Source organism: Petaurus breviceps, unplaced genomic scaffold (assembly GCF_028583685.1).
Source record: "Petaurus breviceps papuanus isolate PSGF00001 unplaced genomic scaffold, PetGlider_PUasm1.0 134233, whole genome shotgun sequence".
NCBI classification, from domain to species: Eukaryota; Metazoa; Chordata; class Mammalia; order Diprotodontia; family Petauridae; genus Petaurus; species Petaurus breviceps.
Window position 1 is genome coordinate 1 of NW_027185681.1, and position 13,251 is coordinate 13,251.

Genomic DNA, 13,251 nt, shown 5'->3' on the forward strand with positions numbered 1-13,251 from the left:
GAGTTGGGGAAGGGGGAAGATGAAGAGCTGACAGAAAGGACCTGGAGGCCCCCAAGTCTCTGCCCTGTCCTTCTGGCAGTCCCTGGGTTCTCTGTTCTTAAGTTTTCCTAGAAGCAGGGGCCTCACAGAAGAAGGTTTGTTTCTTGTTCCCCCCTACCCCCACTCCTCCCTTCCCCTCCCCTATTGCATCCACCCTCTACAGCTCCACACCCATTCTCTACCTCCTCCCAACCTCCCAGTAACAGCAGTGAAAAAGGAAGCAGAACACCTGGGTCTTGAGGCTGGAGCAGTGGTTTATTGGGGATGGGAGCCATGAGGGCACTATCCTGTGGACCAGCCATGGAAACTTGGGAGAAGTGTGGGGGAATGATGTAGGCAAACCTCCCCGTAACTGTATTTCTGCCTAGATTTCTCTGGCAACTAGTTGATGCTTGAGCCCATGCTGGGGATTCTATCTTTGATGAGGTGATCAAGGTGGTACAGATACAAAAGCCTCTTTTAGCCACTGCCCTCCCACCCCCATCCAAAGTGGGGCTATCTGAACTGAGCACTTCAGGACCTTGTGACCACAGAACACATCCGATGGGTCACTCAGGCATTATTTGTGGCCATAGGTCACTTGGGGTCACAGAGAGAAAGGTGGGCTAGAGCAGAAGAGAGGTGAGGTGCCAGAACCAAAACATTATGTATGATTTAAGAGTGTGTGTGTGTGTGTGTGTGTGTGTGTGTGTGTGTGTGTTTTCTTCTTTCTAGCTCCCTCTCCGAGGCTCCTGTCCTGGCTCTCCAGCCCTCTCCCTCCTTCAGGATACCAATCCCAACCGGAAATCCTCAGACCCCTTTGGAGCCTCTGCTCAGCGCTTGAATCTAGCTCGATCTATGCTTGCCATTGGTAGCCCCCTTGACGGTGATGATGACAGGTAGGAGGGACTTCCTTTTGAACTGGCTTGACAGAGGGCCTTTAAAAAAAAAAAAAAGAACTGGGACACATGAATTAAACTATGTTTATATATATATATATACATATATATATATATATATATTTTTTTTTTTTTTTTTTGCTGGGGAGGTTGGGGTATGGGGGAAGTAAGAGGGAACACAATTTCCTGTTTTGAAAGGATTGGGGGTAGGAGGGTGGCTTGTTTCTGAAAAACATGAACTAAACAAGCCCACCCTCAACCTCAGTGAAAGGAGTAGATGGGAAGATGACTTGGGTCCGAAGAGCATGAAATAAGTGAACAAGCCCACCCTTACCCTCAGTAAAAGAGGTGTTGTGACTGAAAAGCATGAACTAACTGAACAAGCCCATGCTCACCCTCAGTGAAGTGGGTGGGTGGGTCATTCTGGTTTGGTGGAAGCATCTTGTTTTTTATTCTGACCTGGAAACCTCATGTCACGTCAGGGAAGAGGTCAGGGAGTTACACTAGATTCTCTCTGCCACCAGGCAGGGAAATGGGGCTTCCTGATTAGTTCTCTGGACCCAGGGAGTACCTAGTCAGTCCTGGTGCTTAGGGAGAGCTTTGATTGTGGTCTCATCCCCTGGCCTTAGTGAACGGATCCCTTCTTCATGGTCATGCTGTGGGGGAGGATTGTTGACATGCAGATAAATGGGCAGGACTTCCTTTAGTGGAGAATGGCCTGTTTAGAGTCAGGAAGGAGGGCAAAACTTCCTGTTTCAGGGGCCAGATTTCAACATTTAAGTGTCAGCAACCCCTAACCAGAGGGAGTGAAATAAAGAGAGACTACTGGGTAGCTTGATTTTTGTCTGTGGATGTATTAGGGCAAGGTAGAAAAAACAGGGATATGACACTTTTTGTTTCATTAAGTAGATGGAATAGGAATTCCTATTTTAATGCTTTTTATAGGAGTAGGATATACTTGTTTGAAAGGTGATAAGGAATAGGATTTCCAGAGCCAGTTAGTTAGTAGGTGCTAGGAGTAAGGTGTTTTCAGTAGTATTCCTAGGGGCCACACCCTCCTCCTTAGGTCTCTTCTTCTTTCCAGCCTAAGGGACCGAGTCCTAGGGAAGGAAGATTGTGGAGAAGATAATAGAGTAGAGGCATTCCTCTTATAAATACTATAAGCTTGGTCTGTGGAAGGGATTGTTGGATGTGCGACTGAAAGATGTGAGGAAAGAGGGAGGAGAGATAGGGCCTGCCAGGCAAAGCTGAACAGAGCAGCTGTGGGTTCAGGAATGTATGAGGTGTGAGGCCTGACACCACATGGCAAGTCACTTGTTCCTATCATGGTGACTCTTGTTGCTTCCCACCCCCTTCCTTTTGGCAGGCTCCCTGGCAAGAATAATCCTCTCTTCCAAGTCTCTGCTCTTCTCTGACCTTCAGTTGCTTAGTCTTAGGTCCTCTTTACATTTCTGTCTCTGTCTTTCCATTTCTGTCTCTGTCTTTCCATCTGTCTGTCTCCTTTTCAACTTCTGCAGCCAATAATCTCTCATGGAGTTCCATTCTCTCAGCTCTTTCCTTCCCACTCCCTCCACCCTAGTCTGACTGGTTGGTTTTCCCAGTCTCAGCTTTATCCAGTTCTGCTCTGGGGCCCTAGCCCTGCCTGGCTTCTTTTGCCCCGCCTTCCTGGGCCAGCTGGTTTTGGTTGAGTCCCCCTGGCTCAGGAATGGGGTGTGTGGGCCTCACCCCACCTCTTTGTGCCTGGGAAGAGCTGGGGGACACACTGCCTGAGTCCTTCCTAAAAGGAAAACTTGGACCAGTGTGATTGGGTAAAGTAATGATGAGTTGGGAGGGAGAGCTGGGTTAGAGAGACCCTTCTCCCCACCCTCCACCCTTAGATTAGAGGTCCTGACCATTTCAATATGAGGAAGGAGAATTTCTGTGGGGAGCTGGGCTTGACATGGTTAAGGTGGAGACTGAAGGGGCTGGATCTCTGATTGGGAAAAGGGATCAGAGCCCAGGAGGCAGGATGCCTAGGCCTGAGAGGGGATGAGGACATAGTAATTCCTAGTTTTCCCTTTTTCTCCATAATAGAGGCAAGAACACTCTTTTTTTTTTTTCCTAGTCAGGGCAAGGAACCAGTTCTTTGCTCTCCGCTTGCCTTGCACCACCCTGAAGGCAGCATAGATCCGGGAGAGGAGAGAGGGAGAGAGGGTTGGATACCAGTTGATTGGCAAAAGGCCCAGACCCTGGGGGTTGCTCAGAACACTGAGTGGGGAGGAGCCCTGCTATCTCCCCTCTCTTTCTGCTTCCGTTTGTCCCTAGTATCAGCTCTCCCTGGCCGGTCTTCCCCCTCCTCACCCCTCCAATCCCTAGATCTCTTGTACTTGTCTTTTTAAACCTCTGTGTGATAAGGTCTTCCTCTCTAGAGCAGAACAACTTCTTTAGCTCCCCAACAGTGAAGGAGAGCTTGGTGTAGTAGAAGGAGGACTGGCTCTCAAGTCCGAGGACCTGTGTTCAAATCCTCACCCTTATTAGTTGTAGGATGCCTCTCAATCTCTTTCCTCTTTTGTAAAATAGGAGTTCTATAAAATAAGAGTATCTGCCTTCCAGGGTTGTTGTAAAGATTTGCAAACCTTAAAATACTATGTAAATATGAACTGTCATTATTTTTACCATTATGACCTTGGCCAAGTCACTTAATATCTGTGGGCCTCAAGTCCCTCTCATCTGTAAAATGAGGGAATTTTACTAGATGCTCTCCAGGGTCCTTTCCAGATCTGAATCTATGATCCCATGACTCTGTTATCCTGCCCAACAGGCCTGGGCTGTTTTTACTAGAGCCCCTTATCATGACTCACCCTCTCAGGAATCCTAACTGTCCTTGATGCTCTTCTCCCCCCCCTCCCCCACCCCCAATCCTCAAACCTGCCTCTTGGGACATAGACTTTTTTTTTGCTTTTTTTGGAGGGGGGAAGGCAGGGCAATTAGGGTTAAGTGATTTGTCCAAGGTCACATGGCTAGTAAATGTTGAGTGTCTGAGGTAGGATTTGAACTCAGGTCCTCCTGACTCCAGGGCCGGTGCTCTATTCACTGTGCCACTAGCCACTCCTTGGGACATAGACTTTTAATTCTGGTTCTCAGAGTGTATTCATTCTATGGATTATTAATGGGTCTGCAGGAATATGGGCACAAAACTAAGCAAGACTAGATCTCCTGTTCAGTGGTTCCTATCACCTTGACTTTTCATCTCTTTATCTGCTCCAGTTCCTCCAGTTCTTCTCCCTACCCTCCACCCTTAGATGAGAGGTCCTGACCATTTCAATATGAGGAAGGAGAATTTCTTCTAGAGTGTCCTTTAAGTGATTTATTGGCTGATCCCTTGCTGTATTCATGTTTTACAATTTGACAAAGCGCCCTAAAAAATATAAAGTAATACACAAATACTTTTTATAGCATGAATTAATAATTTGGAAGCCTCGTTGTGTCATCAAAAACACTGGCTGGCCTGCTTTTTAATTTTCTACATGGGGGGGGGAGGCGGTGTTGCCAGTAGGGTTAAATAGTAAAGGTTTTTTTTACCGGCCTTCTGTCCTCTTTAGTCCTGTTCTTTGAGGCCTCCCTTTCCCGTTGGTTACACCCCACCCCCAGCTGGGCAGCACCTTCTGCACCCAGAGCTCTGGAGAGGAAATGGAAAATACCCAGATCTCTCCAGCTTTCATCCCAGCCCCAGGGCTTGTCAGAGGTCACCTTGAAGCTACTCCTGGTCCCCCATGGAGAGGAACGTAGTAGCTACTTGGCAGCGAAAGGACTGAGAGGGAACAAAAAGCTGTTGCTCCAGGCTCCTGGGAGGGCTGGGGGCAAAAGTAGAGGTGGGGTGGGGAGAGAAGGGGAAGGCAGGACCCTGTGTCCTGGGAGAGCTAGAGAGCATAAGATGGGGGAGGGGAAGCAAAGATGAAAGGGAGCTGGAGCCAGAGTTTGAGGAGCAGGATTCCTGTGTCCTGGAATTGAGTCTAGGGAATGGTGTTTTGGAAAGGGTTTGTGGAAGGGGGAGAGGACAGATTTGGGTTGGGTTGATGACAGAGTTTAGGGTAGAATGCCTCAGTACTAAAAACAGGGAAGGATTTGTGGATTGGTGAGAGGAGAGTATTGGGGGCTTCCATGGCAAGATAAAGTGAGTCCTAGAAGAGGAACTGGGGTGTGAAGAAGAAACAGAGTCTGGGAGACATGATGATTGGCTTCCAAAAGGGTTAGGGCTAAGAAGTCAGGAAGACTTCCCTCAGTTAACTCGGGCCTTAGAGATCCCCAGGTTTCCTCACTGTTTTATGGGATCTGCTGGAGGCTAGCCTGACCCCTGGTGGTCACTTGTCAAATACCAGCCTAGGACCACAGCTCCCTGGGGCATCCTGACCTGTACCATCCTTTTTCATCTAAAAAGTCCCCTGTTCTTCTTCCAGGACCAGGCATTCATATACCTCATTTTTAGCTTCTCTCTTAAGACTCACATCCCCTCATCTCCATACTGTCTCCCCTTATGTAAAGGCTTTGAGTTCTGTTTTTGTTGCCATGGAAATACTCTATGCCCCCTCCAACAAGGTTAGGCAGCCTTTACTGGGTCAGCCTGAATTGTTGCTCACATAGCTTCCTTTATATCCACTGAAGACCTAGAGGAAGGCCAGAGGAAGCCCTGTGGGAGGAGGAAGCAATGAGGCATCTAAACCTGAGAGAGAACTCCTATCTTGGAGGCTTTTCTCAATTCTCCTCAACAGTCTCCCTCATCCCCCAACCTTGGGGATTTTATCCTCTGAGTTCTTCAGAGATAGGAGGGGAATTAAAGCACTGAGACAGGACAGAGACATTTTCTTGGTTAGGGCCATAGGATGTCATTAGTGAGGAGAGAATCTAGGTATCTTGTCCCCATAGTCTTCAACCCTCTTCCAGAGATCCAGTCAATAGCCCCTCCCAGAAGCCAGGCAAGGGGTCTGGCTTTCCCCAACTCCTCCCATCTATCTGCCAGCTTCTGGGATCACTGCCAGCGTGCGCAGGGGACACTGGTATTGTCCAGCATCTGGGAATTCCCACCCCCAGCTGGGTCTGGCCCTGGGAGATGAGCCCCCGCCCACTGTGGAGCTTTGGGGAAGGGAGGGGAGATCCTCGTGTCTCCAAGGAGCCAATAGCAGCTGGGCCTACCCCTGGGGGGAGGTGTATATCTTTCAGTTCATCCCCAAAGGCACCCATCTCCTCTCTGCTTGCCTGGCACCAGACAGACCTGGATTTGCCTGGGGGGCTCTCAGGCCCCCCAGGCATTTGCTGATACAGCCCTCTCCCTTTCAGTGGGGCCTAGAGCTTTCCCTTTCCCTCCAGAAGATGGCCCATCCAGGAGTCTCAGTTAAGTCTCTGGTATCATCCTATGAGACTCGAGTAGGGAGGTTGGCCCCCCGCCTTCCTCAGAGAAGGGGCTGTGTTTCATCCCCTTGTTCTCCCCGGGGGGCATCCCCCATCCGAGATGCCCCTGGACCTCCACCCCATCGGGGCCTAGGGGGACCTTGGCATCGGCCCTCACCTCGAAGGGGGGTGGATAAAACACTTCTCTCCCTGATTCTCTACTGTCACAGGTACATGGGGACTGGGTAAGGAGGGGGGAGGTTGGGATATGGAAGCAAATTCCTGGGGGAATTGGAAATTAGTATCCTGAACTCTTGGGTCCTGGGAGGTCCAAAAAGTAAAAACTTAGTCACTGGGGAACTGGAGCCCTGAGAGCTGGGGTGCTTGAATGTTGGCAGAGCAATGTAACTTGGATGGAGAAGCCCAGAGTCTGGGTTTTTGGTCCTAAGAGGGATGGGAAGTAGGGGGAGAGGGGGATGATGCATGGAGCTAAGGAGGTTGGTTAATTCATTAGTAAGTGGGAAAGGGACAAATTGGAGAACAGATAATTGGGGAATAGGTCTTAAATAGTCTTGGAAGTTGAAACAAGCTTGGTGGAGAAAACTAATTGCTAAGGGGCCTCAACACCTGGATTCAGGGTGTCTCATTTCCTGTCTCTTATCTCTACACCTTACATTCTCTGTGGTCTCTCTCTAGTGGCTCTGGAAGCATGGTTGCCATTGACAACAAGATTGAACAAGCCATGGTAAGGGCATTGATTTTATTCTGAGGAATATCATAGTTCATCTGTCCCTTAGCTCCTTGTCTCCGGCTTCATTTCCTCCCTCCAGCTCTCTGTTCCTGTTCTTACTTGAGACCCTATCCCCTGTCCCTAGCCCCTGAATCACTGTTCCTGTTCCCAATCCCAGACTGTCTTTTCATCTATCCTTTCCTTCTTCTCCTGCTCCCAGCTCCCTGTTGCTGGCCTGATCTTAGATCTCTATCATTGTCCTTGCCCTACCTTCTTTTTCCTGTGTGGATCCTTGCCCTGGACAAGGGAAAGAGAAAACCAATCCTCCCTGCACTTTACCTTCATCTGTTTCAAGTCTGGGGGCCAGACAGGTCTTGATCCCAGTACCACATAAGTCCAGGACAATGAAAATCTTGATTAAATAAGGAATTGTACACTTGTAGACTGGGATAGGCTGGAGTGGAGGCCGAGGGGAGGGAAGGGGGAATTAAGGAACCACAGTAGGCACTTCCACTCCTCAACTCATACAAATCCCCAAAACACAACACAAATATTCCAGTAACTTAGTCTGACTGTCCTTTTGTGTCTTCCTGTAATCTTTGTTTCATTCCTCCCCTGTCCCGTCCTCCTCCAATCCTTGTAGGACTTGGTGAAGTCTCACCTCATGTTTGCAGTTCGGGAGGAGGTCGAGGTCCTGAAGGAGCAGATTCGAGAACTAGCTGAACGAAATGCAGCCCTGGAGCAAGAGAATGGATTGCTCCGGGCTCTGGCCAGCCCTGAACAGCTGGCCCAACTTCCGGTCTCTGGGACCCCTCACCCTGGACCCCTTGCCCCAAATGGGCCTTCCTCATGAGCCTCCCTTCCCTCACAATGTGCCTTTAAGGGCTCTCACTGGGATGGAGACTTCAGTGTCCTAGACTCCCAGGCCTTTTTTGCCTTCTCTTCCTATGCAGCTTTAATATCATGAGAAGTGGTGATAGAGGGTTCAAGGTTGAGTCCAGATTTGTCTTCCCCCCTCCCCACTTTCCACCATACCCAAGGGGCTGGGCCAATTTTCCCCAAAGATGAGGGGCTGGGCCAGAATATACCTAGGCCTGGATGGGGTAGGGTTGAGGTTCAAGATGGAACCCACCTCTGAGAATGGGCTCCCAACCAACCTTTCTCTTGCCATTCTTCTGGGTGGTAAGTGGCCCCCTCCCTCCCCAGTTCTCTAAGTATCTGGGGGCCCCCCTGATTAGGAGGACCCAGAGGGAGCTAGGTACTTCTAGGCAGAGACCACTTCCCTATCTCCCAAAGTCCCTCTATTGGGTTCAGCCAAGAGAGGGGATATAGGCAATGTCCCAAGGTTTCTGGGATTCAGGTTGTTATTAAAATATTATAATAAAAAATGAGAAGAAACTTGGGTGTAGGGGCTGAATTCTCTTTGACTGGACCAGGGCTATGGGTTTCAGGTATCCCAATATTCCAGGGACCTGTCTGTCCTGTCTCCCTGGGAGCCCCCTCAGTGCTGGTCAGTATTAAAATAGAGAAGTAAAGAAAAATGAGGCATAAGACAGTAAATGTTGGATATGAAAAGAAATTGATACACAAACAGAAGATTCAGTCAGAGACAAAATCAGAAATGGGTCTTGGGAATGGACAGAGGCTGTGGAGGCTTTCCTTGAGTGGAGGAGTGGCTCATGGGGGTGGGCAGGGTAGGGGGGAAGGGAAGGAGACTGGAGAGGAGAAAGCCCACGTGCTATGGGGGTGGTGGAAAACAATGAAGCCTTTGGCGATTATGCCATATCCACCCCCCAGCTTCCCAGCATGTTCCCTGCCGGGTTCGGGCAGCTATGGGGGTGGGGGGTGAATGGGCCCCTTGTCTTTGTGCTGGGCTCAGGCCAGGCTCCTGGGGCACACAGAGCCTGTGCCAGGCTTGGCAGAGAGCCTTAGCTTCTCCCCCTTCCCTCCCCCAATCCCAGCCATGTTTAGACCCCTTGCTCCCTGTTCCTACTACTTGCCAGCCTTAGCCACTGTCCTAGGACCTGTCCCCTTGAGGAATTGCCTCTGGCTTCTGAGACTGTTGGGAGGAAAGATTCTATCCGTTTAAGGGGAAAGTGGGGTGCTTAGGTTTCCAAGGGTTTTTGGAGAGATCCAAGGAACAAAAAGCCAAACAACAGTATCCTGAGGTGGGAGCAGGGATGAGTCAGGGGCTAGAGAGCAGGTGATTCATCTGAGTTCTGTGAGAGAAGTTGGGGGAAGGAGGACAAATACTTGAGTCCTAGGAGGCTGAGAGCTAGCAGATCTCATTGGTTTGAGCCTAGATTTAAGTCTTGCAGTCAATTTCTCCACCTAGCCCCAGAACTGGATTTGAGGAATTGGGTAGAGATTGAAAGGGGGATACAGGAGAAAGTAGAGTAGGACATGGAGACATGGAACCAGGAACTTGGGACAAAGATACAGGCCCAGGATCAAGTGTAATGATTGGGAGTAGAGACAAGGAGGGAGACCTAAGGGATGGGATGTCTGGGTCCCAGAAGGAATCCAGGACTGAAAGTGAGGAGTTGAGGCTGGAGGCCTGATGGCTAGGTTCCAGACAGGTTCTCACAATGGGATTAGAACTCCCCCATCTTGTGGGTTCTAAGGCAGCCCTCCCCCCCACCTATCCACTCTGACTCCTCTCCCTGTGGGGGGGAGAGGAGGAAGGGAAGAAGAGGTGGGGGGGAGGGTTATGCTCTGAATTTCCCTATTCCTTTTCCTTTTGGTGTTCCTCTTCACCTTTCTAACTCTTCTGGTCCCATCTAGGGTGGAGGCCACTGGCAAAGTGCCAGTGTTCTTGCCCTATACCAGCTGCTGGCTCTGTCAACCCCCCTTCTCTTGGGTCCTAGACTCAAGAGGGTTGGACATGTGTTTTTCCTGGCTATTTCGTCTTTGGGAGAAGTTTAGGCTCCTGGTGAGTTTTGGGCATCCTTCTTTACTGGCTCGAGAGTCTGGATGCTCTCCCTGTTCCATGATTTCAGAGTTTCTCAGTATCCCTTGGCTCCTTGACTATAAGACCTCTCACCACCTTCCAAGCTATGAGAAGAGGGAAGAGTTTGGGGGCAAGAATAAGTGGTGTGGTGGGGATAGGAGACACGTGGAAATGGGCCTGAAGAAGAGGATGTGAAACTCCCTCTCTGTCTCACTTTCCCTTGTTCTCATCCTAACCTGTGGCCCTATTCTTAGTTTTTCCCCTGGACAAGATCTGATACCCAGTTTTCTACCCCAATCTCTGGCTCCAAAGAAAAGTGTTAAAAGAGATGGGAGAGCCAAAGAGGGTGGTAAAGGAGGATGTGAGGGACCAGTCAAGAACTCTGCTTCAGATGCCCCAGACAGCTATGTATCATTAATGTCACCGGTTTCATGGAATCCTTCCTGCATTTTGGTAGGAAGTTTGGGATGGGAAAGGTTAGTATCCTTGTCTCCATTCCTTTGGGAAGAGGGGTGTATATGTGGGTACTGTTTTTGGTGTTGATGGGGGAATCCTGTCATGTATGATCCTGGGCAAGTCAATCTGCCTCAGTTTCCACAGGCCAGGAAGGTTTTGGTAATCCACTTTTTCCCCAACCCAAATAACATTTTTTCTCATTCTAGTTAGCTTCTTCTCCACTTCCCAAATCCAGACAGCTGGGTAGTATAGACAATAGAACCATGGGCCAGGAGTCAGGAAGAAATGAGTTCAAATCCAGCCTCAAATAGCTTACTAGCTATGTGATCCTGGGCAAGTCATTCTATTTGCCTCAGTTTCCTCATCGGCAAAATGGGGATGATAATAATAGCACCTACCTCTCAGGGTTGTTTCAAGGATCAAATGAGATAATCATTGTACAGTGCTCCCAGTGCCCCATCCTTTCTCCCCTTCTCTTTCTCCTGTACAGACTGCTACTTCACAACCTCCTTCACTGGGACTTCCACAGTATGAGGATTCAAAAGAGGCAGAGATGCTGAGGGATCTGTATGTGGTACTTTGGACAATGAGGGAGCGGATCTGCGAGCTAGTCCGACGGCAGGAGAGACGGAAGCGGCGGCATTCCCGACCCCCTACCTGTACCTCATCACCTCGAGGATCAAAACAGGATGCCCGTAGTCCTCTCTAGGGGGGCCTCAGACCGTCAGGCAGCCCCTCTCTTTCCCTCGTGCGGACCCCAACTCTGGCGAACTGGAGGCTTGAAAGGCCCCTAGGTGGAGGATCAGGGCGGCAGGCTGGGGTTGGGGCATAAGCAGAGTTCTTTGATTTCTTTTCCTCTGGGGAGGAAGTACAGGACCGAGTTTGGAGTCCTGCAGACCCCTTGGGATGAGGGGTGGGTAGCACTTCACAATGTTTATTCAAATTATGTAGAGTCCTGAATTAAATGAGAGATTTGTTTCTGAAGACCTAACCAATGCTGTGTTGAAGGGGGTGGGGCATGAGCAGGGAGGAGCCCTGGGAGTTGCAACATGGCAAGGGGTCAAGGTGAGGATCCAGGTGTAGACGAGTGAGGGCGGGAGCCTGTCAGAACGCTATAGGTTGGTTGCACCCTCCCCGAGAGCTGTAGCTCTTCTCCCCAAAGGAGGGTTGAGGTGGGAGTGGTGATGCACACGGTGGTCCTACCTAGGGTGGGGCAGAAGGGATGTGTTAGTCACTGTAAAAGAGGGGCTTGCTCTAAGGTGGGGAACTTTCCCTACCCCAGCCTCACCCCTTTATGCTAACAAAGAGTATGTTAAATCCAACTCTAGCTCCTACTGCTGAGATTTCAGAAAACTGCAATCCCCAGCAGCCCTTACATTGACTGAATGTTTCCGGTGGAGGAGCAAGCGTGGTACCTCTCTCTCCTCCTCCAACCTCTTCTCCCAACATGCTCACTCCTTTTAGTCATTTTCTGCTGGGGTAGGGAGGGAACTCTTCAGCAGCTGGTGTTTTGAGTCTTCTTGGGATCTCCAGACGCCCCCACGTCTTTCTCTCTCTGTCTCTGTCTCTCTCTCTCTGTCTCTTCTCTGTCTGTCTCTCTCTGTGTCTGTCTCTGTCTCTCTCTCTGCCTTTCTCTCTGTCTCTGTGTCTCTTTCTCCATATCTCTCCCCCCTGCTACCGAAGTATATGAAGAAGGGAATGTAATGAGCCCCAGTGAAGTGAGGGGCTGAGAAACTGAGTAGGGGACCCCGGAAAGTCTATGCATAAGGGAGAGAAGTTAGCAGGTGGCATCCTGGGACTTGGAATGGGAATGGGCACCAGAACAGAGGAAGAGAGGGAACTAGATGATTTTTGGAGGGGAGGTGACTCTGGGGTCCATTCCAGAGGAGTCAGTGGTGTGCTTGTGTGTGCATATGTATGGAGGCTGAGGATCGAGAAAACTTGGAGTTCAGTAACTCCACTGAGAATGAAACCTTGAATTAAAATCAGAGGACTTGGATAAATTCATAAACTGGATAATGTCACACACACACACACACACGTACCACATCATTAGTCATGGGGATACTGTAGCTGGGAGGAGCACAGAAGTGACAAATTGGTATTTACCCATATTCTGGAGTTGGAAGAGGTGGAGAAACACAAGCAGGCTAGGGACTAAAAAAAGGAGTGGGACTGCTGAGAACTACTCTAAGATTAATTGAGAAGGGGCCTTGAGAGGGCCTAAATATCAACCCTAAAAGAATGAAGATCTGTCTGGGCTCCAGAAATAGGTCAGTTGCTGTTTTCATCTTGACCAGAGGACAGGGGCTAAGACTTACCTATAATTTCAGAATTTGAAAGTCAGAAGGAGCCTTAGAAGTCATCTAGTCCAACTCATACACAAAAGACAACCTCTCCCCCACCTCCCTGCCTTCCTCATGTTCCCCCTGCCAATAACACATTCAACAAATGATCAGCCTTTTCCTGAAGACCTCTGAGGAGGGGCAACTCACCACCTCAGAGGAAGCTTCCACCTTTGGATAGTGCTGATGATGAGCAAGTTTTCCCTGATATCTAGCCAAAATTTGCCTCTTTTGCAACTTCCACTCATTACCTCTAGTAATGAGTTTGGCCCCTCTGGGGCCAAACAGAACAAGTCCTCCACCTGAAGGACCACTTGACCGCCCTTCAGATATTTGAATACCACTGTCACGCTCCTGTTCCCTTCCCCATACTGCAGTCTTCTCCAGGGTAAACACTCCAGTTCCTCTAACGAATCTTCATATGACTGGGTCACAAGACCCTCTTCACCATCCTGGTTCCCCTCCTCTGGACACTCTCCAGTTTATCAA

General features: G+C 49.6%; 1 protein-coding gene and 1 pseudogene across 3 annotated transcripts; both read left to right on the top strand.

The window, feature by feature from the left end:
• The first annotated feature begins 219 nt into the window (after positions 1-219).
• LOC138174649 (TSC22 domain family protein 4-like) lies at positions 220-8,409 on the top strand. Of its 3 annotated transcripts, XM_069105008.1 has the most exons (4): positions 220-371; positions 754-917; positions 6,978-7,026; positions 7,655-8,409. In XM_069105008.1, the coding sequence occupies exons 2-4, from the start codon at positions 877-879 to the stop codon at positions 7,862-7,864; spliced, it is 300 nt and encodes a 99-aa protein (XP_068961109.1). In that variant the 5' UTR covers positions 220-371; positions 754-876; the 3' UTR covers positions 7,865-8,409. The 3 variants fall into 3 exon arrangements, with proteins under 3 accessions (XP_068961109.1, XP_068961112.1, XP_068961108.1); XM_069105011.1 differs by lacking the exons at positions 220-371; positions 754-917 and adding an exon at positions 1,146-2,725; XM_069105007.1 differs by lacking the exons at positions 220-371; positions 754-917 and adding an exon at positions 4,886-6,511.
• Positions 8,410-8,751: 342 nt separating this feature from the next.
• Positions 8,752-11,401, top strand: LOC138174672 (uncharacterized; annotated as a pseudogene).
• The last annotated feature ends 1,850 nt before the right edge of the window (positions 11,402-13,251 follow it).